This window comes from Chiloscyllium plagiosum, chromosome 39 (genome assembly GCF_004010195.1).
Source record: "Chiloscyllium plagiosum isolate BGI_BamShark_2017 chromosome 39, ASM401019v2, whole genome shotgun sequence".
Lineage (NCBI taxonomy): Eukaryota > Metazoa > Chordata > Chondrichthyes > Orectolobiformes > Hemiscylliidae > Chiloscyllium > Chiloscyllium plagiosum.
In genome coordinates this window covers 10,002,900-10,024,973 of record NC_057748.1, presented here as the reverse complement: position 1 = coordinate 10,024,973, position 22,074 = coordinate 10,002,900, and the positions used below count along the sequence as shown (strand labels likewise).

At 46.7% G+C, this 22,074-nt stretch overlaps 1 protein-coding gene across 1 annotated transcript; it reads left to right on the top strand.

Moving 5' to 3' along the window:
* The first annotated feature begins 2,992 nt into the window (after window positions 1-2,992).
* LOC122542215 (cyclin-dependent kinase inhibitor 1B-like) lies at window positions 2,993-10,261 on the top strand. The gene is made up of 3 exons (XM_043679712.1): window positions 2,993-3,682; window positions 4,417-4,529; window positions 8,907-10,261. The coding sequence occupies exons 1-2, from the start codon at window positions 3,277-3,279 to the stop codon at window positions 4,497-4,499; spliced, it is 489 nt and encodes a 162-aa protein (XP_043535647.1). The 5' UTR covers window positions 2,993-3,276; the 3' UTR covers window positions 4,500-4,529; window positions 8,907-10,261.
* Window positions 10,262-22,074: the final 11,813 nt, after the last annotated feature.

The following is a 22,074-nucleotide window of genomic DNA, read 5'->3' as shown; positions in this document are numbered from 1 at the left end:
CAGGCAGGAGGTTGGGGGAACACAGCAAGGCAGGCAGCATCAGGAGGGACAGGCAGGAGGCTGGGGGATCACAGCAAGGCAGGCAGCATCAGGAGGGACAGGCAGGAGGCTGGGGGATCACAGCAAGGCAGGCAGCATCAGGAGGGACAGGCAGGAGGCTGGGGGAACACATCAAGGCAGGCAGCATCAGGAGGGACAGGCAGGAGGCTGGGGGAACACATCAAGGCAGGCAGCATCAGGAGGGACAGGCAGGAGGCTGGGGGAACACATCAAGGCAGGCAGCATCAGGAGGGACAGGCAGGAGGCTGGGGGAACACATCAAGGCAGGCAGCATCAGGAGGGACAGGCAGGAGGCTGGGGGAACACATCAAGGCAGGCAGCATCAGGAGGGACAGGCAGGAGGCTGGGGGAACACAGCAAGTCAGGCAGCATCAGGAGGGACAGGCAGGAGGCTGGGAGAACACAGCAAGCCAGGCAGCATCAGGAGGTACAGGCAGGAGGCTGGGAGAACACAGCAAGCCAGGCAGCATCAGGAGGTACAGGCACGAGGCTGGGAGAACACAGCAAGCCAGGCAGCATCAGGAGGGACAGGCAGGAGGCTGGGGGAACACAGCAAGCCAGGCAGCATTAGGAGGGAAAGGCAGGAGGCTGGAAGAACACTGCAAGCCAGGCAGCATCAGGAGGGACAGGCAGGAGGCTGGGAGAACACAGCAAGCCAGGCAGCATCAGGAGGTGGAGAAGTCAATGTTTTGGATATAACCCCTCTTCAGGTTATACCCGAAAAGGGTGGGCCATGACTGAGATGTCTAAATTTATTAGGGACATAGAGAGGGTAAACAGGAAGGAAGTTGGTCCAAAAAGGCCAACAGACATAGATCTAAAGACAGGGGTGGGAGGTTTTGAAGGGATGTGAGGATTTGTTCTTTTACCCAGAGGGTAGTGGGAATCTGGGGCTCACTGCCTGTAAGGATGGTAGAGACAGAAAACCTCATGATGTTTAAAATGTATTTTGATGCGTACTTGCAATGCCAACATATACAAGATTTTGGGCCAAGTGCTAGAAAATGGGTTTAGATGGTTATTCTTGACTGGCACAGACTCGATGGGCGGAACAGCCTATTTCTGTGCTGTAGATCTCTATGACGTTGGAGGCAGTCACAACAAAAGAGATTGGTCCCTGGGATGAGAGAGTTGCTCTGTGGTACAAGATTGAGTAAATGGTGTCCAACATTCTCTGGAGTTTAGGAGAATGAGATGTGATCTTGTTGAAACGTTCAAGATTCTGAAGAGTCGAGAGTGTGATGCTGGAAAAGCACAGCAGGTCAGGCAGCATCCGAGGAGGGGGAGGAGAATCAACGTTTCGGGCCAAAGCCCTTCATCAGGAATGAGGCTTGTCAGGAGGCTTGCAAGATTCTGATTCTGGATCATTGTTTTTACCTTGCAAGATTCTGAAGTGGCTCCAATAGGGTCAACACTGAGAGGTTTTTCCTGTGGCTTAGGGAGTGTAGAGCTGAAAAGGCCAAAGTTATTTCAGTCCAAAATGAGGAGCCATTTCTTCAACCAGAGGATTGTGCATCTTTGGAATTTTTGAGCTGACAGCTGTGAATCCCCCCACATTGAAGATATTTCAAGCTGGGATTCATTGTTCTCTGTGGGAACCGAGGGATGGGGAAGGTGGAGCTGAAGACCAAGAGCAGCCCAGATCATTTCAAAGCAAGCTCAAGGGAATGAGTGGTCTATCCTGCCCATTGTGTGTGTGTGTGTGTGTGTGTGTGTGTATGTGTGTGTGTGTGTATATGTGTGTGTGTATGTGTGTGTGTGTGTGTGTGTGTGTGTATGTGTGTGTGTGTGTATATGTGTGTGTGTATGTGTGTGTGTGTGTGTGTGTGTGTGTATGTGTGTGTGTGTGTATATGTGTGTGTGTATGTGTGTGTGTGTGTGTGTGTGTGTGTATGTGTGTGTGTGTGTATATGTGTGTGTGTATGTGTGTGTGTGTGTGTGTGTGTGTGTATGTGTGTGTGTGTGTATATGTGTGTGTGTATGTGTGTGTGTGTGTGTGTGTGTGTGTATGTGTGTGTGTGTGTATATGTGTGTGTGTATGTGTGTGTGTGTGTGTGTGTGTGTGTATGTGTGTGTGTGTGTATATGTGTGTGTGTATGTGTGTGTGTGTGTGATCTGTTTCTGTGTTCCTCACTGTGTCTCCATCTCGCTACTGTTAATCTGTCTCACTTTGTCTCTGTCTCCCTCCCTGCACTGCTATCTCTGTCTTTCTTCCTCTGTGCCTTCCTGCCACTTTGTGTGCATGGGTCACTGTCTCTCCCTGTTTTTCTCCCTGCCTCTCAGTTTCCCTGTGTCTCTGTCTGTTTCTCTGTGTTTACAAACTTGTGACTCTGTTTGTCTGTCTCTCTCTGTTTCGCTTTGTCTCTATCAGTTTGTACCTGTCTGTTTCTCTGTGTTTCTGTCCATCAGCCTGTGCCTCTCTGTGTCTCTGTCTCTATCAGTTTGTACCTGTCTGTTTCTGTGTTTCTCTGTCTGTTAGCCTGTGTCTTTCTCTGGGTGTCTGTCTCTATCAGTTTGTACCTGTCTGTTTCTCTGTGTCTCTGTCTGTCAGCCTGTGTCTTTCTCTGTGTCTCTGTCTCTATCAGTTTGTACCTGTTTGTTTCTCTGTGTCTCTGTCTGTCAGCCTGTGTCTTTCTCTGTGTCTCTGTCTATCAGTTTGTGCCTCTCTGTGTGTGTGTGTGTGTGGGGGGGTGTGTGAGTGAATCTGTGTGTCTGTCTCTCCGTGTGAATGTGTCTACCTCTGTCTCTGTCCCCCGGTGTGTGTGTAAGTGTGTGGGTGTCTGTGTGTATTTCCCTTTGTCTGTCTGTCGGTCCCTGTAGCACTTTTATTACACACAGGGAGTCGTCAGCGTTCACGTCAGAGGTTGGTCTTTGATGAGAGCGCTGCTGTGTTTTTCACGCACTGCTGAATAAATAAAGGCAGCGTACTCAGTTTGTACAAGTCCAGAGCTTGGGAGGGGAGGGGAGTGGGGAACAGTAACTGCCTTCACTCGGGTCTGTGCCAGAGACAGGGAAGGTTATCGGAATGGGAGTGGAGAATGTTACAAACTGCTGATGCAGGAAAAACAAAACTCTCTGGGAAAAGTTGTCTCACTCCTTGAAGAGTTCGGAACGAGCTGTTTTATTTTTGGTTATTTTGACCCAACAACAAACATTGGAGATTTATTTTTTGGGAAGAGGGGTTTAATTTCTGTGTGTTAGTTTGTGTTTGTTGCAATGTCTCATTCGACCAGCGAGGACTCTGAGCGGACCACACAGCTCAGACACCTGAACAAGGCAGTGTGCAGGAGTTTATTTGGGAAATTGGACCATGAGGAACTCAGCAAGGATATGAAAACTCAACTGAAGGAGATCAAAAACTCCCACTGCCAGAGGTGGAACTTCGACTTCGAGAACCACAGTCCCCTGACTGGCAATTATGTCTGGGAGGCTTTGGACTCCAGGGACCTTCCCAGTTTCTACTGGGAGTCCCCCGCTTCTGTTCCAACCACCGAGAGTGAGGGCGACACGGAGACTCTCGAGAGCGGGGGCCGGGCAAAGAAAAACGGGAAAAGTCCCAGGAAAAGCGAGGTCAAAGCCGGTGTCAGGAGCAGAAAGAGGGAGAGCACAACCCCCATAACAGGTCGGTCGGGAGAACCAGGTTTTGAAATACTTTCCTGTCGTGTCAGCCCGGTGTATGTTTCCAACCCAGTGAGCAAACAGACCTGGGCTGGAATAGACAAGCTAGGAGCCAGTCAAGTGGTCACTTGTTCATTTGGGGGGGGGGGGGGGGGGGGGTGAAAATTGCCTGGAAGCCGAAATTGTTTTGTCTTATTACAAAAACAATCGGTAGCCTACTCACTTCAAACAGAACATGAAACTAAAAAAAAAATCTGTCAAGTGGTTCGGTGATATTTACAAAACATCTTTAGTTTACTCTAAAAGCAGAATGGTGTTTTCTATTTCAGTTTAAGGTTTTGGCAGAACGTATGTTTCTTTTAAGCTGTAGTGAATCTAATGTTGAATAACTTGGAATGTACCCCCCCTAAATGCCCAATTTATCTGTGGTTTGTAGATTTTGTTTTGGGGGGGAGAGATGTTTAGGGTGGCGGTGAAAATCTAGTTTGGCTGAAAAAAAAAGGGTCTTTTGCCAAAAAAAGATCTTTGGCAGCTCAGCAGTACTTGTTTTGATGAGTGAGTTGGAAGTTTTTTTTGGGGGGGGGGTGGGGACTCGGCTTTACTACACTGCGTGACGCCAGATCTCAATGGTTTTTTTTTAAAAAGTTCCAGTCCACACCCTTTTAAAAGCTGCCCCTTTGCAAAATTCAAACGCTGCTTTGCCTCAGCAATGTTAGATCTTTCCCTCTACTTCTGCAGATTTCTTCCCAAGACGCAAGAGGATTGTCAGCTCCAAGTCTTTGATTCCCGGAGAGACAACTCCACGGAAAAGATTCCGGTAAAATCAGCCAGGGCACTTGAGTGAGAGAAAGGTGAGTCTGAAATGTAAAGCCAGGATTTGGAAATCCAAAGCGCTGGGGAATTCTATCAGCTCATATGATTTTGTGATCAGAATACACACGACCATTATCAATCGTTTTAGACTCTATATCTGTCAAGTTTGAAAAAATTCAGTTTTCCCTAATAATAATTTCTATGGTAAAAACGATTTGGTGTCAAGAGTTATACAGCATAGAAACAGACCCTTCACATCCCACTTATTTATGCTGACCAGAGATATCCTAATCTGACCATTTGCCAGCATTTGGCTCACATCCCTCTAAATTCTTCCTATTTGTATACACATCCAGATGCCATCCAACTATTGTAATTCCTGTATTGTTTTTATGCATTCATGAGTTGTGGGTTCATATTTGTACCCATCCCTAATTGCCCCAGAGAAGGTGGTGGTGAGCTGCTCCTTTGACCAGTTTAGTCCTGGGGGTGTAATTACACCCACAGTGCTGTTACGGAGGAGGTTCCAGGATTTTGACCCAGCGACGCCGAATGAACAGCGATATATTTCCAACTGAAGATGGTGAGTGACTTGGAGGGGAACTTGCAAGGAGTGGTGTTCCCGTGTATCAGTTCCCCTTGTCCTTCTGGATGGCAGTGGTTGTGGATTTGTTGTTGCAGTGATGAGCTGCTCTGGTCTATCTTTTAGAAGGTCAAGTTTTGCAAAAGTGATTTTTGAAGTAAATAAAGTCAAATTAGAACAGTGGGGGAATTTTATGTCTTAAGATAAGTGGTCACTTGAGAAAGGATGAATTCCTAACAGATATTGAGTCTGAAAGGTGTAAATGATTGAAAATGGCTCTGGGTAATCTACACAAACAATGTATACACGCACACACACATACACATATATATATATATATATACATGCACATAAACAGACACAAACATGCACACACATACATACACACAAACATACGCACACATGCACATATACACACATATATATGCACACATATATATACACACACATACACATATATATACATGCACATAAACAGACACAAACATGCACACACATACATATATACATGCACATATACACCTATATATACACACACATGATATACACACACACACACATACACACACATATATATACCCGCGTACAAACACACATACACACACGTATTCAAACACACACACACATCTCCCCTCCCAGACATCCTGCATGGATTGTAGTTAAGATTCCTCACGTATCACATTATCACTGCCCTGCTCCCTCTCCCCCAGGAATGAGCAGCCTATTCCCGGGAAGGGATGGGAGGGTAGAGGGAGTGGGGAGTGTAAAGTGATTGAGAGTGACAGGGAAATGGGAGGAGTTCTTTGCAGGAGCTCCCCCCGACTGTGGAATCTCCCGTGTTTGTTACTGAGATGCTCAGACTTGAGAGACCTGCTTATCATTGTTGCTAAACTCTCATTTTACCCCAGATTTTCAATGTTCCCATCAGTTTCTCACCCTGTCAATGCCAGCACTCAATCGGTGAAAATAAAACAAAAGAGGCGCAGATGCTGGAAATCAGAAACAAAAACTGCTGGAAAAGCTCGGCAGGTCTGGCAGCATCTCTGGAGAGAAATCCAGGGTGAGCATTTCTGGTCGAACTTCCCCAGAACTGAGGGAGGATTACTTGACCTGAAAAGGTTAACGCTGATTTCTCAATCTGTGAGTGTATTTTGTGGTTGGCACTTTTGACACTTACAGGATGTTGGGAGTCATTGGCAAGGCCAGTATTTGTTGTCCACCCCAACTTGCCCTTGTAATGAGTGACTTGTCAGGCCATGTCAGAGAGCACTTAAAGAGTCAAGCATTTGCTGTGGGTCTGTAGTCACATACAGGACAGATCTTTCCTCCCTAAAGCACACCAGTGAACCTGATGAGATTTTACATGCTTTCTGAAGAGTGATCTGATGAAGATTCATATTGGATTCAAAACATCAGCTCTGTTTCTCTCACCACAGAGACCTACTGAGTTTCTCCAGCCTTTTTCACTTTGGAAAGCCAACATCTGCAGTATTTTCCTGTAATCTGAGGGTTTGCGCTACCCCTTGCGACACTTTGATGGGCTTATTATTTATTTAATTCCACCAAATTTCCGGTTTTGTTTCTGATTTCCAGCATCTGTGGCTCTTTAGTTTTATTTTCACCAATTGAGTGCTGGCATTGACAGGGTGAGAAACTGACAGTAACTTTGCAAATCAGGGGTAAAACGAGAGTTTAGCAACAATAATAACAGTGATGGAGTTTGAAATTCTGACGATGGGTCACTGGACTGGAAGCATTAATTGTTCCCTCTTCACAGATGCAGCCAGGATTAGAGTGGTGCTGGAAAAACACAGCAGGTCAGGCAGTATCCAAGGAGCAGGAAAATTGACGTTTCATCAGAAAATGCACATGTATACACATACACACACATATACACATATATACATGCATATAGACATACACACACATATAGACATACACACATACACACACATATACACATACATACACACACATATACAAGCCCTTCATCATTATCTTGACTCTAATCTCTAGCATCTGCAGTACCCACTTCCACCACAGATGCAGCCAGAACTACTGAGGTTCTCCAGCACTTTCCGTTTTGGTTTTTATTTCAGGTGCCCAGAGCATTAGCCTCTGGATTACTAATCCAGTGACTTTATCGCTACACCACATTTTGATTTGTCAAACGCAATATTTCCCATCGGCTGCTGTGAAGTGGTGTTACCCTAAACATGTGTCTGGCAACTTGTTTGGTTCAGGCAACTTGCAAAAGTCAAATTGCTCTGAACTGAGGGCTGCTGGGTCTGGTTTAAGACATTCCTGCTGCTGAGATAGTGAAAGGTAGACCACCATGGAAAGGAATCAGCAGCTGTTTCTGATCCTTCTCCCTTTCCTGTCGCCTCCACACCAATCCCAGCCCCTGATCACACCAGCATATGTTTCGTATGGGGAGAAGTAAAGTGGGAACATTTGCCCAAATGAACAAGAGGAGGCCACTCAGCCCTTCCAGCCTACTCAGCCATTCAATAATGGCTGATCTCAAATCCATGATTCATCCTTCCCCTTCCCCATCTGCACTTCAAATCCTGCAATTGTTCCTCAATTTAACAACCCCTTTCCAACTGTTTTCGTCAGGGTGCAGACAGAGGGTTGGCAATAAGGTAAGAAGTGACAGTGTTCTGGCCCACACAGTTGAATAGCACACTGAGTGCCAACCTTACAGACTCTCACATTCCTGCTTGCGGGAGCTATGGCGGGAAGGGGGATGCAGTGAGTGGTCTCTGCTTCCCATCAAGGAGGTTTTCTTTGACGTAAAAAAGGACATCTTTTTATGACATAGATGCTCTCCCATTATCCACGTTCCGCGATAAAACCGGATTTTAAAATGCACTTTGGGGTTTGGTTTTGAAAATTTGAGAAAGTGATTGAATTTTGCAGGAGATAGCAATGTCCCTCACTGGTTCCTCCCCAGGTCACTGCTCATTCCCTTCCCACTCAGTGGGGTGATCACTAACGCCACTCATCTTTAAATTCCCGCTCTCTGTTCGGAGTGGGGGGGGGATGGGTGAGAAATCAGCATCAGTGAAGCAGAAGTGCAAGGTTGGCTTTCATTTTGCATTTTCTTCATGAAGGCTGACGTTTAAAACTCAAGAATTGGGTTTAAAACTCAAGAACTTCCATATCCGCCACAGATTCACCTGCACCTCCACCCATCTGCAGACCTCACTTTCTCCTCAAGAATTGGGATCACAAGATCAGACCTTCTCCCATTGTCCAGAACTTTAGGCCAAATGCCTTCAAGCTACACACTGAAAATTGTGAAATGATTTCTCTTTTTGTTTTGACCTGTCACAGCCAGGATCTGTTGCTAACCAGGCTGGGGAATTTGAAGAAGTGTTCTAAAGGAGTAGAGGCAAGCGGGGAGAGGGCTTAGGGAGGAGACCTGGATCTCGGGCAGGAATGTACTGCTACTGACGGTGGGGTGGAAGAAATCTAGGGATGAGCGGGAAGTCAGATTGGAGGAGCAAAGAGATCTCAAGAAGGCAGAATGGGCTTGTTGGATCAAGGGAGGGGTTTAAAGGGTAAGGGGGTGAGGCTTGTAGATAAGGTGTGGGGCTTGCCAGGTCAGGGGTGGGGCTGAGTGAAACAGGGGTGGGGCTTGCAGAGTCTGGGGTAGGGGGAGTAGGACAGTGCATGGAAGGATTTGAGCCTCATACAAGTAGTGTATGACATGGTGTAAAGGCATCTCAACTCTTGTAATAATTCTCCTTGGCATGTTTGTTAGCTAGACACAAGGGCAACTGACGCTCAAGTTTGTAAATAATGATGTTCCATTTCTATCTTTCAGATACTTTTTGCTTTTGGTTTTTCAATAAACTGACGCTTTGAAACAACTCCCTACTCAGGTCAAAGTTAATCTGATCCTGAATGCGATAAAATCCTGAGGGGGAGACTCCAAAAAGAGCAGAAGATCATTTCCAAACATCTGCATTGGGAGTCGATGTAGAGTCCATGTTCCGGGTACACTGTCGGCTCCTCTGTGACCTCCTCGTGTGAAGAACCTTCCAGACTCAAAACTGTACAATAAATCGCTGACACTCCTCACCATAAAGCACAACCCACAACCCAGGACAATCTCCACGTCGAACATGCTGAAGACCATTGACAGCTGACGCTGCTGGCTTTATTTGGCTGGGAGTAACAAAACAGGTCTGGCTGCCTCAACCAGAGTCAAGGGGAAAGCTCTGGTGAACATTGTGGTGGTGAAATGTACTTTGAGGTGGTTGATGTGAGTGCTGCAGCAAGGAATCAGAGTTTGCATTGATGTAGCATCACCCTAGATTTAACCTGGTGCTGTACCTGACCTGACCTGCTGCTTTATTTACTAACTAGTGGAGGTGCCAATGCTGGACAAAGTCAGAAGTCACCCAACACCAGGTTATAGTCCGTCAACTGATGAAGGAGCAGCACTCGGAAAGCTTGTGATTTCAAGTAAACCTGTTGAATTATAACATGATGTCATGTGACTTCTGACGGTTTACTAACTAGTGACAGTAATATGTAGCTCATGAATGCTATGGTATGTATACAGATACAGAGGGAGATGTGAATGTGCCGTATATCATGACAGACCATGTTGAGTGTGCACTAGAATATTGTCAATTGACATTTCTGTTTTCCACCTCTCCGACATTATCCAAACATGTGAGAGGTCCCACAGCTAAGATAAAACTGTCTAGGAGTATATATGGAGCCTTGCATCAGTCTGGAATAATACTGAAACTATGATAAGTGAAGCATTTAGCTTTTTGGGGATGTGGGGCAGTGGGAGGTTGAACGCAGGCCTTGGCTTTGTTCCATTGAGGGAACTTTGATTTAACAAATTGAATCTCTGCGTTTGTGCTAAGCTGCGATTTCGTCATTGCTATTTTGATAACTGGGTAGCTGATCTGACTGGTAGTGCCCAGCCACAGGCATTGTCCACCTCAGTGACTGTATCCAGCAAGAAAATAAAATTCCAAAATCCAACAATGGGACAGTGCCAAAAAGGGCCCAGTTCCAGAGTCACCACAAACAGGTTGTGTCTTCCATGACTGTGAAAAGACCTGTAAATTTCCACATGGGGCCTGACCCAAAGATGACCAGGGAATACAAATCTTGTAAAATATGTGCCTGAAAATAAAATTAGCCCTACGATGCGACAAAAAGATCCAACAATGGGACAGTGCCAAAAAGGGCCCAGTTCCAGAGTCACCACAAACAGGTTGTGTCTTCCATGACTGTGAAAAGACCTGTAAATTTCCACATGGGGCCCGACCCAAAGATGACCAGGGAATACAAATCTTGTAAAATATGTGCCTGAAAATAAAATTTGCCCTACGATGCGTCAAAAAGACTCTGAACCACCAAAATTCGGAAAATGTTAAAAGCTTAGCAAACGGGGATCTTTGTAAAATCCTGTAAAATAAGGTGGGGTGGGGGAGATAGCTCTATAAATTATATTATGTTTAAAGTTGCATACAGTTCATGTAAACACTATTGTAACTGATGTTGCAGGATGAAGACATTGTGTATAACTCAAGATTTGTTTGCATGTGAATTCACAGGCCAATAGAACAGTCATCCTGAAACAGAAGTGTTTTAGCGGTTAACATCTCAATGGGATTGATACTTAAATAAAGCAATTGCATTTTTTTGAACTTGGTACAAAGTCGTGTCTGTGTGCCTCCTTTTTCCTTTTGTATAACTTCCTTCTCCTTCCCAATGACAATCGGATGGCATTGGAGCAAGTGCAGGAAAGATTCACAAGAATGGGGCAGCACGGTGGCTCAGTGGTTAGCACTGCTGTCTCACAGCACCAGGGACCCAGGTTCAATTCCTACCTCATCCGCAACTGTGTGTACGGAGTTGGCACATTCTCCCCGTGTCTGCGTGGGTTTGCTCTGGTTTCCTCCCAAAGTCCAAATACGTACAAGTTAAGTGAATTGGCCGTGCTAAATTGCCCGTACTGTTAGGTGGATTAGTCAGGGGTAAATGTAGGGGGGGGGGGTCTCTCTTCGGAGGGTCGGTGTGGACTTGTTGGGCCGAAGGGACTGTTTCCATGCTGTGGGTCATCTAATCAATTATTACAGGAATAAGGAACTTCAGTTGTGTAGATCGATTCGTAAAGCTGGGGCTGTTCTCCTTGGAAGGATTGCAGAAACTTTGATCTTTTATCTTCTAATCGAGATGTTATTAGACACCACGGTGGCACAGTGGTTAGCACTGCTGCCTCACAGTGCCAGAGACCCGGGTTCAATTCCCGCCTCAGGCAACTGACTGTGTGGAGTTTGAACATTCTCCAGTGTCTGCGTGGGTTTCCTCCGGGTGCTCCGGTTTCCTTCCACAGTCCAAAGATGTGCAGGTCAGGTGTATTGGCCATGCTAAATTGCCCGTAGTGCTAGGTGAAGGGGTAAATGTAGGGGAATGGGTCTGAGTGGGTTGCTCTTCGGAGGGTCGGTGTGGACTTGTTGGGCCGAAGGGCCTGTTTCCACACTGTAAGTAATCTAATTTAAAACCTCTGGAGTAGGTGGGACTTGAACCCAAGCCTCCTGGCTGGACTTATGCTCAATAGCTAAACGGATTAACAGCCCAGTTCGGAAAGACCATATTATGCAGCGAGTGGTTCGGGTCCTGAATTGAATGTGGTGGGAGCAGATTTGTGGTGTCCAAGATGGAATGGAATAATTGGGGAAAAGAGACAGGCCGCCTACTTGCGGAACGTTTCAGAGAACACCTCTGGGACACCCGGAACAACCAACCCAACCACCCCGTGGCTCAACACTTCAACTCCCCCTCCCACTCCACCAAGGACATGCAGGTCCTTGGACTCCTCCATCGCCAGACCATAGCAACACGACGGCTGGAGGAAGAGCGCCTCATCTTCTGCCTAGGAACCCTCCAACCCCCCAGTCCCTCCTCCATACCTTTTATCTTAGCCTGCTGGGCACACTCTCCTCATTCCTGAAGAAGGGCTCATGCCCGAAACGTAGATTCTCCTGCTCCTTGAATGCTGCCTGACCTGCTGTGCTTTTCCAGCACCACACTCTTGACTCTAATTTCCAGCATCTGCAGTCCTCACTTTCGCCTACAATAGTGTGGTACTGAGCCAAGCAGGACAAACAGTCCTTTTTGGATTAACATGAAATCTAGCCTATGCTGTGCATTTGGTGCAGAGCCCCTGAACTGAGGAAAGGTGGAGGCAAATGAGGTTGGAAACAGAGCATTTTGAGGAATTCAATATTCCCGACAGCCTGTGACACCTGACAAGGAGGACTTGCGTTTTTAAATAGCTGTGGTTTAAAGAACGAGACTCTGCCAGTGACAAAATCCAACAGTAGCAGACCCAGTTCGACACCCAGGCAAGGGGTCCTGGAGGGTGGGTCCTGGAGGGTATGTCCTTGTAGCAGGCTATTCAGCCCATCATGTTTGAGTAGTCAATCAGCCATTCCCTCACTACCTGCTTTCTCCTGATCACTCCGCTAAACTTTTCTAGGAGAAAGTGAGGACTGCAGATGCTGGAGATCAGAGCTGAAAATGTGTTTATATAAAAGGGACCTAAGGGGCAACGTTTTCACGCAGAGGGTGGTGTGTGTATGGAATGAGCTGCCAGAGGAAGTGGTGGAGGCTGGTACAATTACGTCATTTAAAAGGCATCCGGATGGGGATATGAATAGGAAGGGTTAGAGGGACATGGAACAAGTGCTGGCAAAGGGGACTAGGTTGGGTTGGGATATCTGGTCGGCATGGACGAGTTGGACCGAAGGGTCTGCTTCCATGCTGTATATCTCCATGACTCTCTGACCCTTCCTCAGAACCCAAAACGCTAACTCTGACTTCTCCCACAGATGCTGCCAGGCCAGCTGAACGTTCCCAGCGATTTTCTATTCTTGTTTCTGATTTACAGCATTTGCAGTTCTTTCAGTTTTTATGTTCTGAGGATCTGGGTTCAAATCCCACCATGGCAGATGGTAGAAGGCTTTTTATTTAACCTCCACACTACCGCCTAACTGCGGTAGTGCTTATTTTTTTCCCCAGCACCCATGTTGTGTGTGTGCAGGTGTGAGACACAGTGAGAGACACAAGGTGTACGAATCTTTATTCAGTTTCCATCACCAGGAATATAGGAAACCATTCGAGTGGCTAGTGACAAGCAGTGCCCTTCACAAATAAGGGCAATGCTGTGTGATCAAACAGTGAAGGGGAGGGCAGGGATTAAATCAAAATAGAGTTGGAGGGGGAAATAATGCACTCCACTCCCTGTGGCGCACCACCTCTCCCTGAACAACTCCAGGGTGTTGGTGGACACCGCGTGCTCCTTCTCCAAGGACACCCGGGCCCTAACGTAACCGCGGAAGGTAGAAGGTTTTTTAAAAAGTATCTGGAGTTAAGAGTCTGATTAAACCCCTAATATCGACCATGAAACCATTGTCAATTGTCAAGGAATGACACATCTGGTTCACCAATGTCTTTTAGGGAAGGAAATTGCCATCCATACCTGCTCTGGCCTCCATGTGACTCCAGACCCCCAGAAATGTGATTGTATTTGAATTGCCCTCTGGGCAATTAGGGATGGGCTGACCCAGCCAACAACTCCCTCATCTTGTAAATGAATAAAATAAACTGCGTTGAAGCACTTGGAGAGCCTGACTGAGGTATACACCTTGATGACTGTTGAGCCTAGCTTAGAACAAAACCTTCCCACTCTCTGTGGCTTCACTATACTATAGTCTAGCTACCTAGCAGCACTCGATAGCTTGTAATTCCAAATAGCCAGGTGTTGTGTGATTTTTAACTTTGTCCACTTCAGTTCAACACTTGTGCCTCCACATTATGACACTTTAGACAATCACTGTTCCATAGTGGGCTTCTGTAAGGAAAAACCATGGGGTAGCAGAATCGATGAGGCATCCTTCGATTTGTTCACAGATTGGCTACAAATAGTCTTCATAGAGGAATGATTTGGAGGAGCCGGTGTTGGACTGTTAAAAATCACACAACACCAGATTATAGCCCAACAGGTTTATTTGGAAACGCTAGCTTTCAGAGCGCTGCTCCTGATGACAACCACCTAATGATGGAGCGGCACTTCGAAAGCTAGTGCTTCTAATTAAACCTGTTGGACTATAACCTGGAGTTGTGTAATGTTTAATTTCACGGAGGAAAATAGTGTTTCTTTTATCCATTCGTGGATTATGGAGCTCACTGGCTTGGATAGAATTTATCATTGATCCCTAAGTGTGGGTCTGGAGTCACATGTGGGCCAGACACGGTGAAGACAGCAGATTCCTTCCATCAAGAGCATTACTGAATCTGATCGGTTTATAGTTATCATGAGGTATTTTTTATTCCAGGTTTTTAATGAATTAAAGTTTCACCATCTGCAACAGTGGGAATCAAACCCTTACTCCAAGAGCATTAGCCTCTGGCCTCCTGAGTCCGATCACACCACCAACACCTTCCAGACCAGTTCCACTCTGGGATGAGCTGATTAGTGAATGACAGAACACCATGAAGCCCTGGGGCTCTGCTTTGAGAACTGGAATGGGATCGACATTCTTCTGAGAGTGTGTGGTGCAGGCAAATTCAACTTTGGCTTTCGAAAAGGGAATGTGGCAGTTGAGGAGGGAGAAAAAGATTGATTTAACATCTCCTCTGAAAGGTGGTACCGCCAACACGTCCTCATCCACCTTGCGCAGCCTCGGCTCATTGTAGACATTTTATACTCAGTACTCCTGAAGGGTAGAATGCGGCAGGCAATTTACACAGCAAGATCCCACAAAGAGCCACACTGTATATGAATGGGTCATTCGGTATACCTCGCTGAGGGATAAGCCAGGGCAATCCCCACTGCTCCTCTTCAGACAGTATGATAGGATCCTTTAAAGCCAGTTTGGAGAACAGATAGGGCTTACTCCCAATATCCAGCCTGAAAGTCATCTTCAGCTACAGTGCCGCTCACTTTCCCCCTCCTCCCCCCGCCCCCCCCGTACTGCACTGGCATGTGAGCCTTCATAGGATCCCTATAGTGTGGAAGCAGACCATTCAGCCCATCGAGTCCACACTAACCCTCTGAAGAGCATCCCACCCAAGATCACCCCTCACTCTATCCTATCCCTGTAACTCTGCATTTCCTTTGTCTGACCTACTCACCCTGGACACTATGGGCAATTTCGCATGGTCAATTCTGCACATCTTTGGACAGTGGGAGGAAACTGGATTACCCGGAGGAAACCCATGCAGACACTCGGAGAATGTGCAAACTCCACACAGACAGTCACCCGAGGGTGGAATCGAACCAGGGTCCCTGGCGCTGTGAGGCAGTAGTGCTAACCACTGAGCCACAATGCCCTGATTTTTATGCTGAAGCCTAAGGAGTAGGATTTTAAACAACAATGTTCTAATTTATAGACTGCTACCCATGGAGCCACAGCTAAAATTTGAGTGATTATTCCTTGTTAATGTATTTATGTGTATGTTGCCATCCAGGCCACATGTGTTGGCCATTCCAATTTGCCCTTTGAGAAGGTAGTGGCAAACCTGCATTATGTGTTATAGGGAGATCCTCATCACTTTGGGAAGAGAATTCCAGGACTTTGACTAGGACAGTGAAGGAATGGCAATGTATTTCCAAGACAGGAATGGAGTGGTTTGGTAGAGAATGTGTTGGGAGTGGTATTCCCATGTATCTGCTGCCCTTGTGCCTCTAAGGGGTTGAGGTCACAGGTTCGGATTGTGCTGTTGAGGGCGTTACCGCAGTGTATCTGGTAGTTGGTACACACTGCTGCCACTCTGCATCCATGGGTGAAGGGAGTGAACGTTGAAGGTGGTGGATGTGGTGCCAATCAAGCAGTTGCTCTAGCCTGGATGGTGCCAAGCTCCTTGAGTGTTGTTGGACCTGCACCCATCCAGGCAAGTGGGGAGTGTTCCATCACACTCCTGACTTGTGCCTTGTTGACGGTGGGCGGTGTTGATAGGGAGCCAGGAGATGAGTTACTTGCTGCAGGATTCCTAACGTCCAACTTGTTCTTGTAGCCACATGGTGATACAGTTGGGCCAGTTCAATTTTAACGTTCAACGTTTTGATAGTGGGGATTTGAACAGTACCATTGAATGTCATGGGGAGATGGTTTCGAGTTTGAGATGATCATTGGCCATTCTTCTGTGTTGTGTATCACCCAATCTACACAGAGACTGGCTCTGTATCAGCACCTGAAACATGGTGATTGGTACTGAACACCCTGCAATGGTTAACAAATATATGCAATTAGGGCCATAAGACTGAAGCAGGCCATTCAGCCCATTGAGTTTGCACATCAGTCAATGAGCTCATGGCTGATCTGATAATCTTGATCTTGATCAAGTGGGCCAATAGGCTGAGGAGTGGCAGATGGAGTTTAATTTAGATAAATGCAAGGTGCTGCATTTTGGGAATGCAAATCTTAGCAGGACTTATCCACTTAATGGGAGTGTTGCTGAACAAAGAGATCTTGGAGTGTTTTTTCATAACTTCTTGAAATTGGAGTCGCAGGTAGATAGGACAGTGAAGAAGGCGTTTGGTATGCTTTCCTTTATTGGTCAGTGTATTGAGTGTAGGAGTTGGGGAGTCATGTTGCAGCTGTACAGGACATTGGTTAGGCCACTTTTGGAATATTGCATGTAATTCTGGTCTCCTTCCTATATGAAGGATGTTGTGAAACTTGAAAGGGTTCAGAAAAGATTTACAAGGATGTTGCCAGGTTTGGAGGATTTGACCTATAGCGAGAGGTTGAACAGGCTAGGGCTGTTTTTCCTGGAGCATCGGAGGCTGAGGGGTGACCTTATAGAGGTTTATGAAATCATGAGGGGCATGGATAGGGTAATTAATCAAGGTCTTTTCCCTGGGGTCGGGGAGTCTAGAACTTGAGGGCATAGGTTTAGGGTGAGGGGAAAGATATAAAAGAGACCTAAGGGGCAATGTTTTCACACAGTGTTTCGTGTATGGAATGAGCTGCCAGAGGAAGTGGTGGAGGCTGGTACAATTACAACATTTAAAAGGCATCTGGATGGGTATATGAATAGGAAGGGTTTAGAGGGATATGGGCCAAGTGCTGGCAGGTGGGACTAGATTGGGTTGGGATATCAGGTTGGCATGGACGGGTTGGACTGAAGGGTCTGTTTCCGTGCTGTACATCGCTATGACTCTATGATAATCCTCAACTTCACTTTCCTGCTTTTTCCCCATAACCCTTGATTCCTTTCTTGATTAAAAACCCGTTTATCTCCATTTTAAATAAAGTTAATGACCCAGCCTCGACCGCCATCTGCTGTAAAGAATTGCACTGATTCCGAACCCTTGAAGAGGTAAAATACCTCCTGATTTCTGACGTTGAGTTACCCCTTATTCTGAGATTATGCCCTGTAGTCATAGACTCTCTCACATGGGGTAACAACCTTTCTACATCCACATGGTCAAGACCCCAGGAATCTTGTACGTTTCAATAAAGGCCGCCTCTCATTTTTCTGAATTCCAACGAGTATGGGCCCAACTTACTCAATCTCCCCTCGTAAAACAGTCCCTCTAAACCTGGGTTAGCTGAGTCAACCTTCTCTGGGCTGCCTCCAGTACCTGGATAAGGGGCCCAAAACTGCTCACCGTATTGCTGCTGTGGTCTGACTAAGTGCCTTATACAGTTTTAACTAGGCCTCTCCATTTTGTTTGAATGAAAGGTCAGGTTTTTTTCTCTTTATTACCCGCTGAACTTGTAGATATTTTCCTGAGGTGTTATGACGCATGTCAGGAGCTTGGTGGGACTTGAACCTGGGACTCCTGACTCAGGAGCAAGGACACTACCACTGCACCACAAGAGCCATGCTTCTGACCTAATGATGGAGGGAATGTCACTGATGAAGTTAACGTGCTTAAACAGAAATAGGTAGAATCCTGACTCTTCTTTCTAGGAGAAAGTGAGGACTGCCGATGCTGGAGATAAGACTTGATAAGTGTAGTGCTGGAAAAGCACAGCAGGTCAGGCAGCATCCGAGGAGCAGTCTCATTCCTGATGAAGGGCTTATGCCCGAAATGTCGACTCTCCTGCTCCTCGGGATGCTGCTCAACCTGCTGTGCTTTTCCAGCGCCACACTTTCCGACTCATCTTTTCTTTCCCCTGTTTGTGGGAGATAAAATGGCGGCCTCCTTTGCCTCCATGAGCACATTCACTCCCTTCCAAAGTCACTCTGCCCACGCAGCACTGAAAGCCGCCAAGAATATCTGCCCTTGCCAGAAGCCAGCCTTGAAGACTCACAGCCCATTTTCGAAATCTGAGGGTCTCTTGAAGGCGCTTTGAGTGTTTACTCCGAAGCAGGATTCACGGTAACCCTGGCAACGGTGGGGCTGAAGGTCTGGGCGGCTATTCAACTTTGAGAAAAGCCAATCAGGTGACGGTTGCTCTCTTGGTCCCCCAACCGTACCCCTCCCCCTTCCCCAGGAAGCCAGGACAGATGAGTAAAGTCTTTCATTATCAACTGCTGCTGGCTTGTCATCTCCTGAATGGTGTAGAAAGCTCTTATAATGAAAATGGAATCACTCAAGTATGCCTCAATCTATACAGCTAATTTAGAAAGCAAATGGACAGATGGCTTACAGCCAAGTCTGATTGAACTACTCCAGCTCCCTGCTTGAAAGAGCAGGGGCACCCAATTGATAATACCTTAATGCCTCTTGTGTTGTCAGGAATTAGTTTGCTTGCAAGCATGAAATGCCTGTTGACAAACATTCAATGCGTGAGGTCAACGCAGGGCTCAAAAAGCAAGCTGTCGCTTTCTCCGTGGCCTTTGTTCCTTTACACGTCTATGAATCTCCTCACGGCTAAGCTCCCTCTCCCCTCCCTCGCCCGCTGTCAGTCGGCACACACTCTTCTCGAGGCTGACGGTTCAAATCCCATCTCCTGGAACGTGGGCAGAAAAGAACAAGGCGTAACGCCGAGGGAGTGCTGCACTCCTGGAGGCGCTTCCTTCCCGACTGAGACGTTCGATCGACCTGTCCTCTCAGGTGGTTGCATGCTGATATCGATTCTAGGCCGAAGCCAGTATTTACTGTCTGCCCCTAACTTCCCTTCAGAAGGATCGCAATTGAGTCTTTTGCAGACAGGTTGTTCAGATTCAACGTTGACGTCGGGCTGGAGTCATGTGTATGGCTGACAGTGTTAGGACGGGAGATTTCCACCCCTTTAGCTAATAAGGAGAGGCCTCACTACAATCCCATTGATACATGGTCGCTATTAATGAGATCAGCTATTTATTTCTGATTTCCTAATTGAACTTAAACTGCAGCGGTGGGATTTGACCCTGTGTCTTTCGTGCATTAGGGCAATCTATGCATCATGAGGTTAGTAATATCACTACTCTACAATCCCATTCAGAGAAAACAGCTCCAACCTGCCCAGTTGGCATTATGGCTACACCATATGGGTTTCTTACAACATTCATTCACAAGATGAGAGCGTCATTGACCACCTTCAACATGGATCCATATGGATGCCTGGTTCGGCAACACCTTAACCCAAACTTCTCACCCTTGAGTACAAGTTTGCTTGTGATTTAGTTTCTTTCCCTCCTCTATAGCCTCCTGCCTGACAATAAGGCCCCAAGCTTCCAAACATTTCTGACCCTTCCCTTTTGCTCACCATTGATCTTGATGACCAGGTCTCAGTTGATGGAGCCCTGGCTTCATTGATTTCCCATTCCAAATTGCCCAGAGGGTAGTTAAGAGTCAAACGCATTGCTGTGGATCTGCAGTCACATGTAGGCCAGACCAGGTAAGGATGGTAGTTTCTTTCCCTAAAGGGCATTAGTGAACTGGATGAGTTTTGCCCAACAATGGATCATGGTCACCGTTAGACCCTTAATTTCAGATTTTTATTGAATTTACAATCAGCCATTACCTGGGGCTCTGGATTAACAGTCCAGTGATAATACACTGGGCTGTTGCCTTCCCTTGCTGCAGCTCAGCATCAGCTTCTCAAGGGGCAATTAGGGACGGGCAATAATTACTGTTAGAGACAAAAAAAGACTGCAGATGTTAGAATCCAAGGTCGATGTGCAGGAGGCTGGAAGAACACAGCAAGCCAGGCAGGGTCGGGAGGTGGGGAAGTCGACGTTTCGGATATAACCCTTCTTCAGGCGTGGGTAATGCTGGCCAAGTCAATGATTCCCACTGCCCATTAAGTAAATTTTAAACCAATTCACCTTCCCAGGAGACTGAAGCTCTCAAAGAAAATTTTATCATCTCAATCTATCAACATCACCTTTGGCGGACTCACTTTTCATCCAAAATACAGATGTTTCTTTGTCATTCCAGTAAGGATTGCTGGTCCTCCGGCCATTTCTCCTTTCCCCATCACTATCCTCGCTTACCTCCCCTTCATTGCCCCCATCCCTCCATCCCCATTTCCTTTCCCTCCTTCCGTAAGCTTTGCATCTCCCACCTCTGCTCATGTCCCTTCACCCCCCTCCCACCTCTGGTGATTAAATCTCCACCTACCCCTTACCCTCTTGTCTCCTCTAAAGCTCCTTCACCAACAGTGAGCTGCATTTATAAAGCATCAGGTTATAGTCCAACAAGAAGCTGGTGAATTCCAATTAAACCTGTTGGACGATAACCTGGTGTCGTGTGATTTTTAACTTTGTACACCCCAGTCCAACACCAGCATCTCCAAATCATTTATAAAGCATCTCTCTCTCTCAGAAATATATGCCATAACTCATCCCAGGAGCACAGTCCAACAGCATTGACACTGGACCACACAGGGACATATTAGACAAATTGATAGGGTGATTTGGAAGGAGTGGATTTAAACAGGAGAAGGGGGGACAGGTTTAGGGAGGGAACGTCAGAGGTTAGGGCTCCATCAGCTGAAGATATGGCCATCTAAGTCAGTGCTGAGCAAAAGGAATGGGCCAGAGATGTTTGGAAGCTTGGTATCTTATTGTCGGGCAGGAGGAGACTATAGAGGAGGGAAAGAAACAAAGTCAGAAACAAATTTGTACGTAAGGGTGAGAAGTTTAAAGTTAAGGTGTTGCTGAACCAGGCATCAATGTGGATCCATGTTGAAGGTGGAAAACCATCTGCTTCCTTTCACTCTCCAAAATATTTTTTGAAAGTCATCGTTTTGATTCAGCAAGGCAGAAATGGGTACTGCAGATGCTGGAGATTAGAGTGGTGCTGGAAATGCACAGCAAGTCAGGCAGCGTCCGAGGAGCAGGAAAATCCACGTTTCGGACAAAAGCCCTTCATCAGGAATGAGCTTCGACATTTTGGACAAAAGCCCTTAATTAGAAACGTTAATTTTCCTGCTCCTCAGTGCTGCCTGACCTACTGTGGTTTTCCAGCACCACTCTAATCTTGACTCTCATCTTTTTGACTCAGCCATTGGGCCTCTCTCATGACCTTCCGTGCATTATGTGAGGTTTATACTGCGCTTAGTACAAGTTCCTTGGTCAATATCCCAGTGTCAGGCTCTCCAATATGATGGGGAATGGATAATGTAGACAGGATAGACCTTGAGAAAAAGAAACCCAAAATCGTCTCAGTATCTTGCATTTATATAGCACCTTCAACTGCCTCAGGACAAGTCAAGGCATTTTACAGCCAACAAAGTACTCTTGGAGGGCAGTCAGTCTTGTAACTGGGTGTTCTACTACAAACCGACCGACTCCCACAGCTACCTGGACTACACCTCCTCCCATCCTGCCCCCTGTAAAAACGCCATCCCATTCTCCCAATTCCTTCGACTCCGCCGCATCTGCTCCCAGGAGGACCAGTTCCAAAAACGCACAACCCAGATGGCCTCCTTCTTCAAGGACCGCAATTTCCCCCCTGACATGGTCGACGATACTCTCCACCGCATCTCTTCCACTTCCCGAACCTCCGCCCTTGAACCCCGCCCCACCAACCGCCACCAGGACAGAACCCCACTGGTCCCCACCTACCACCCCAC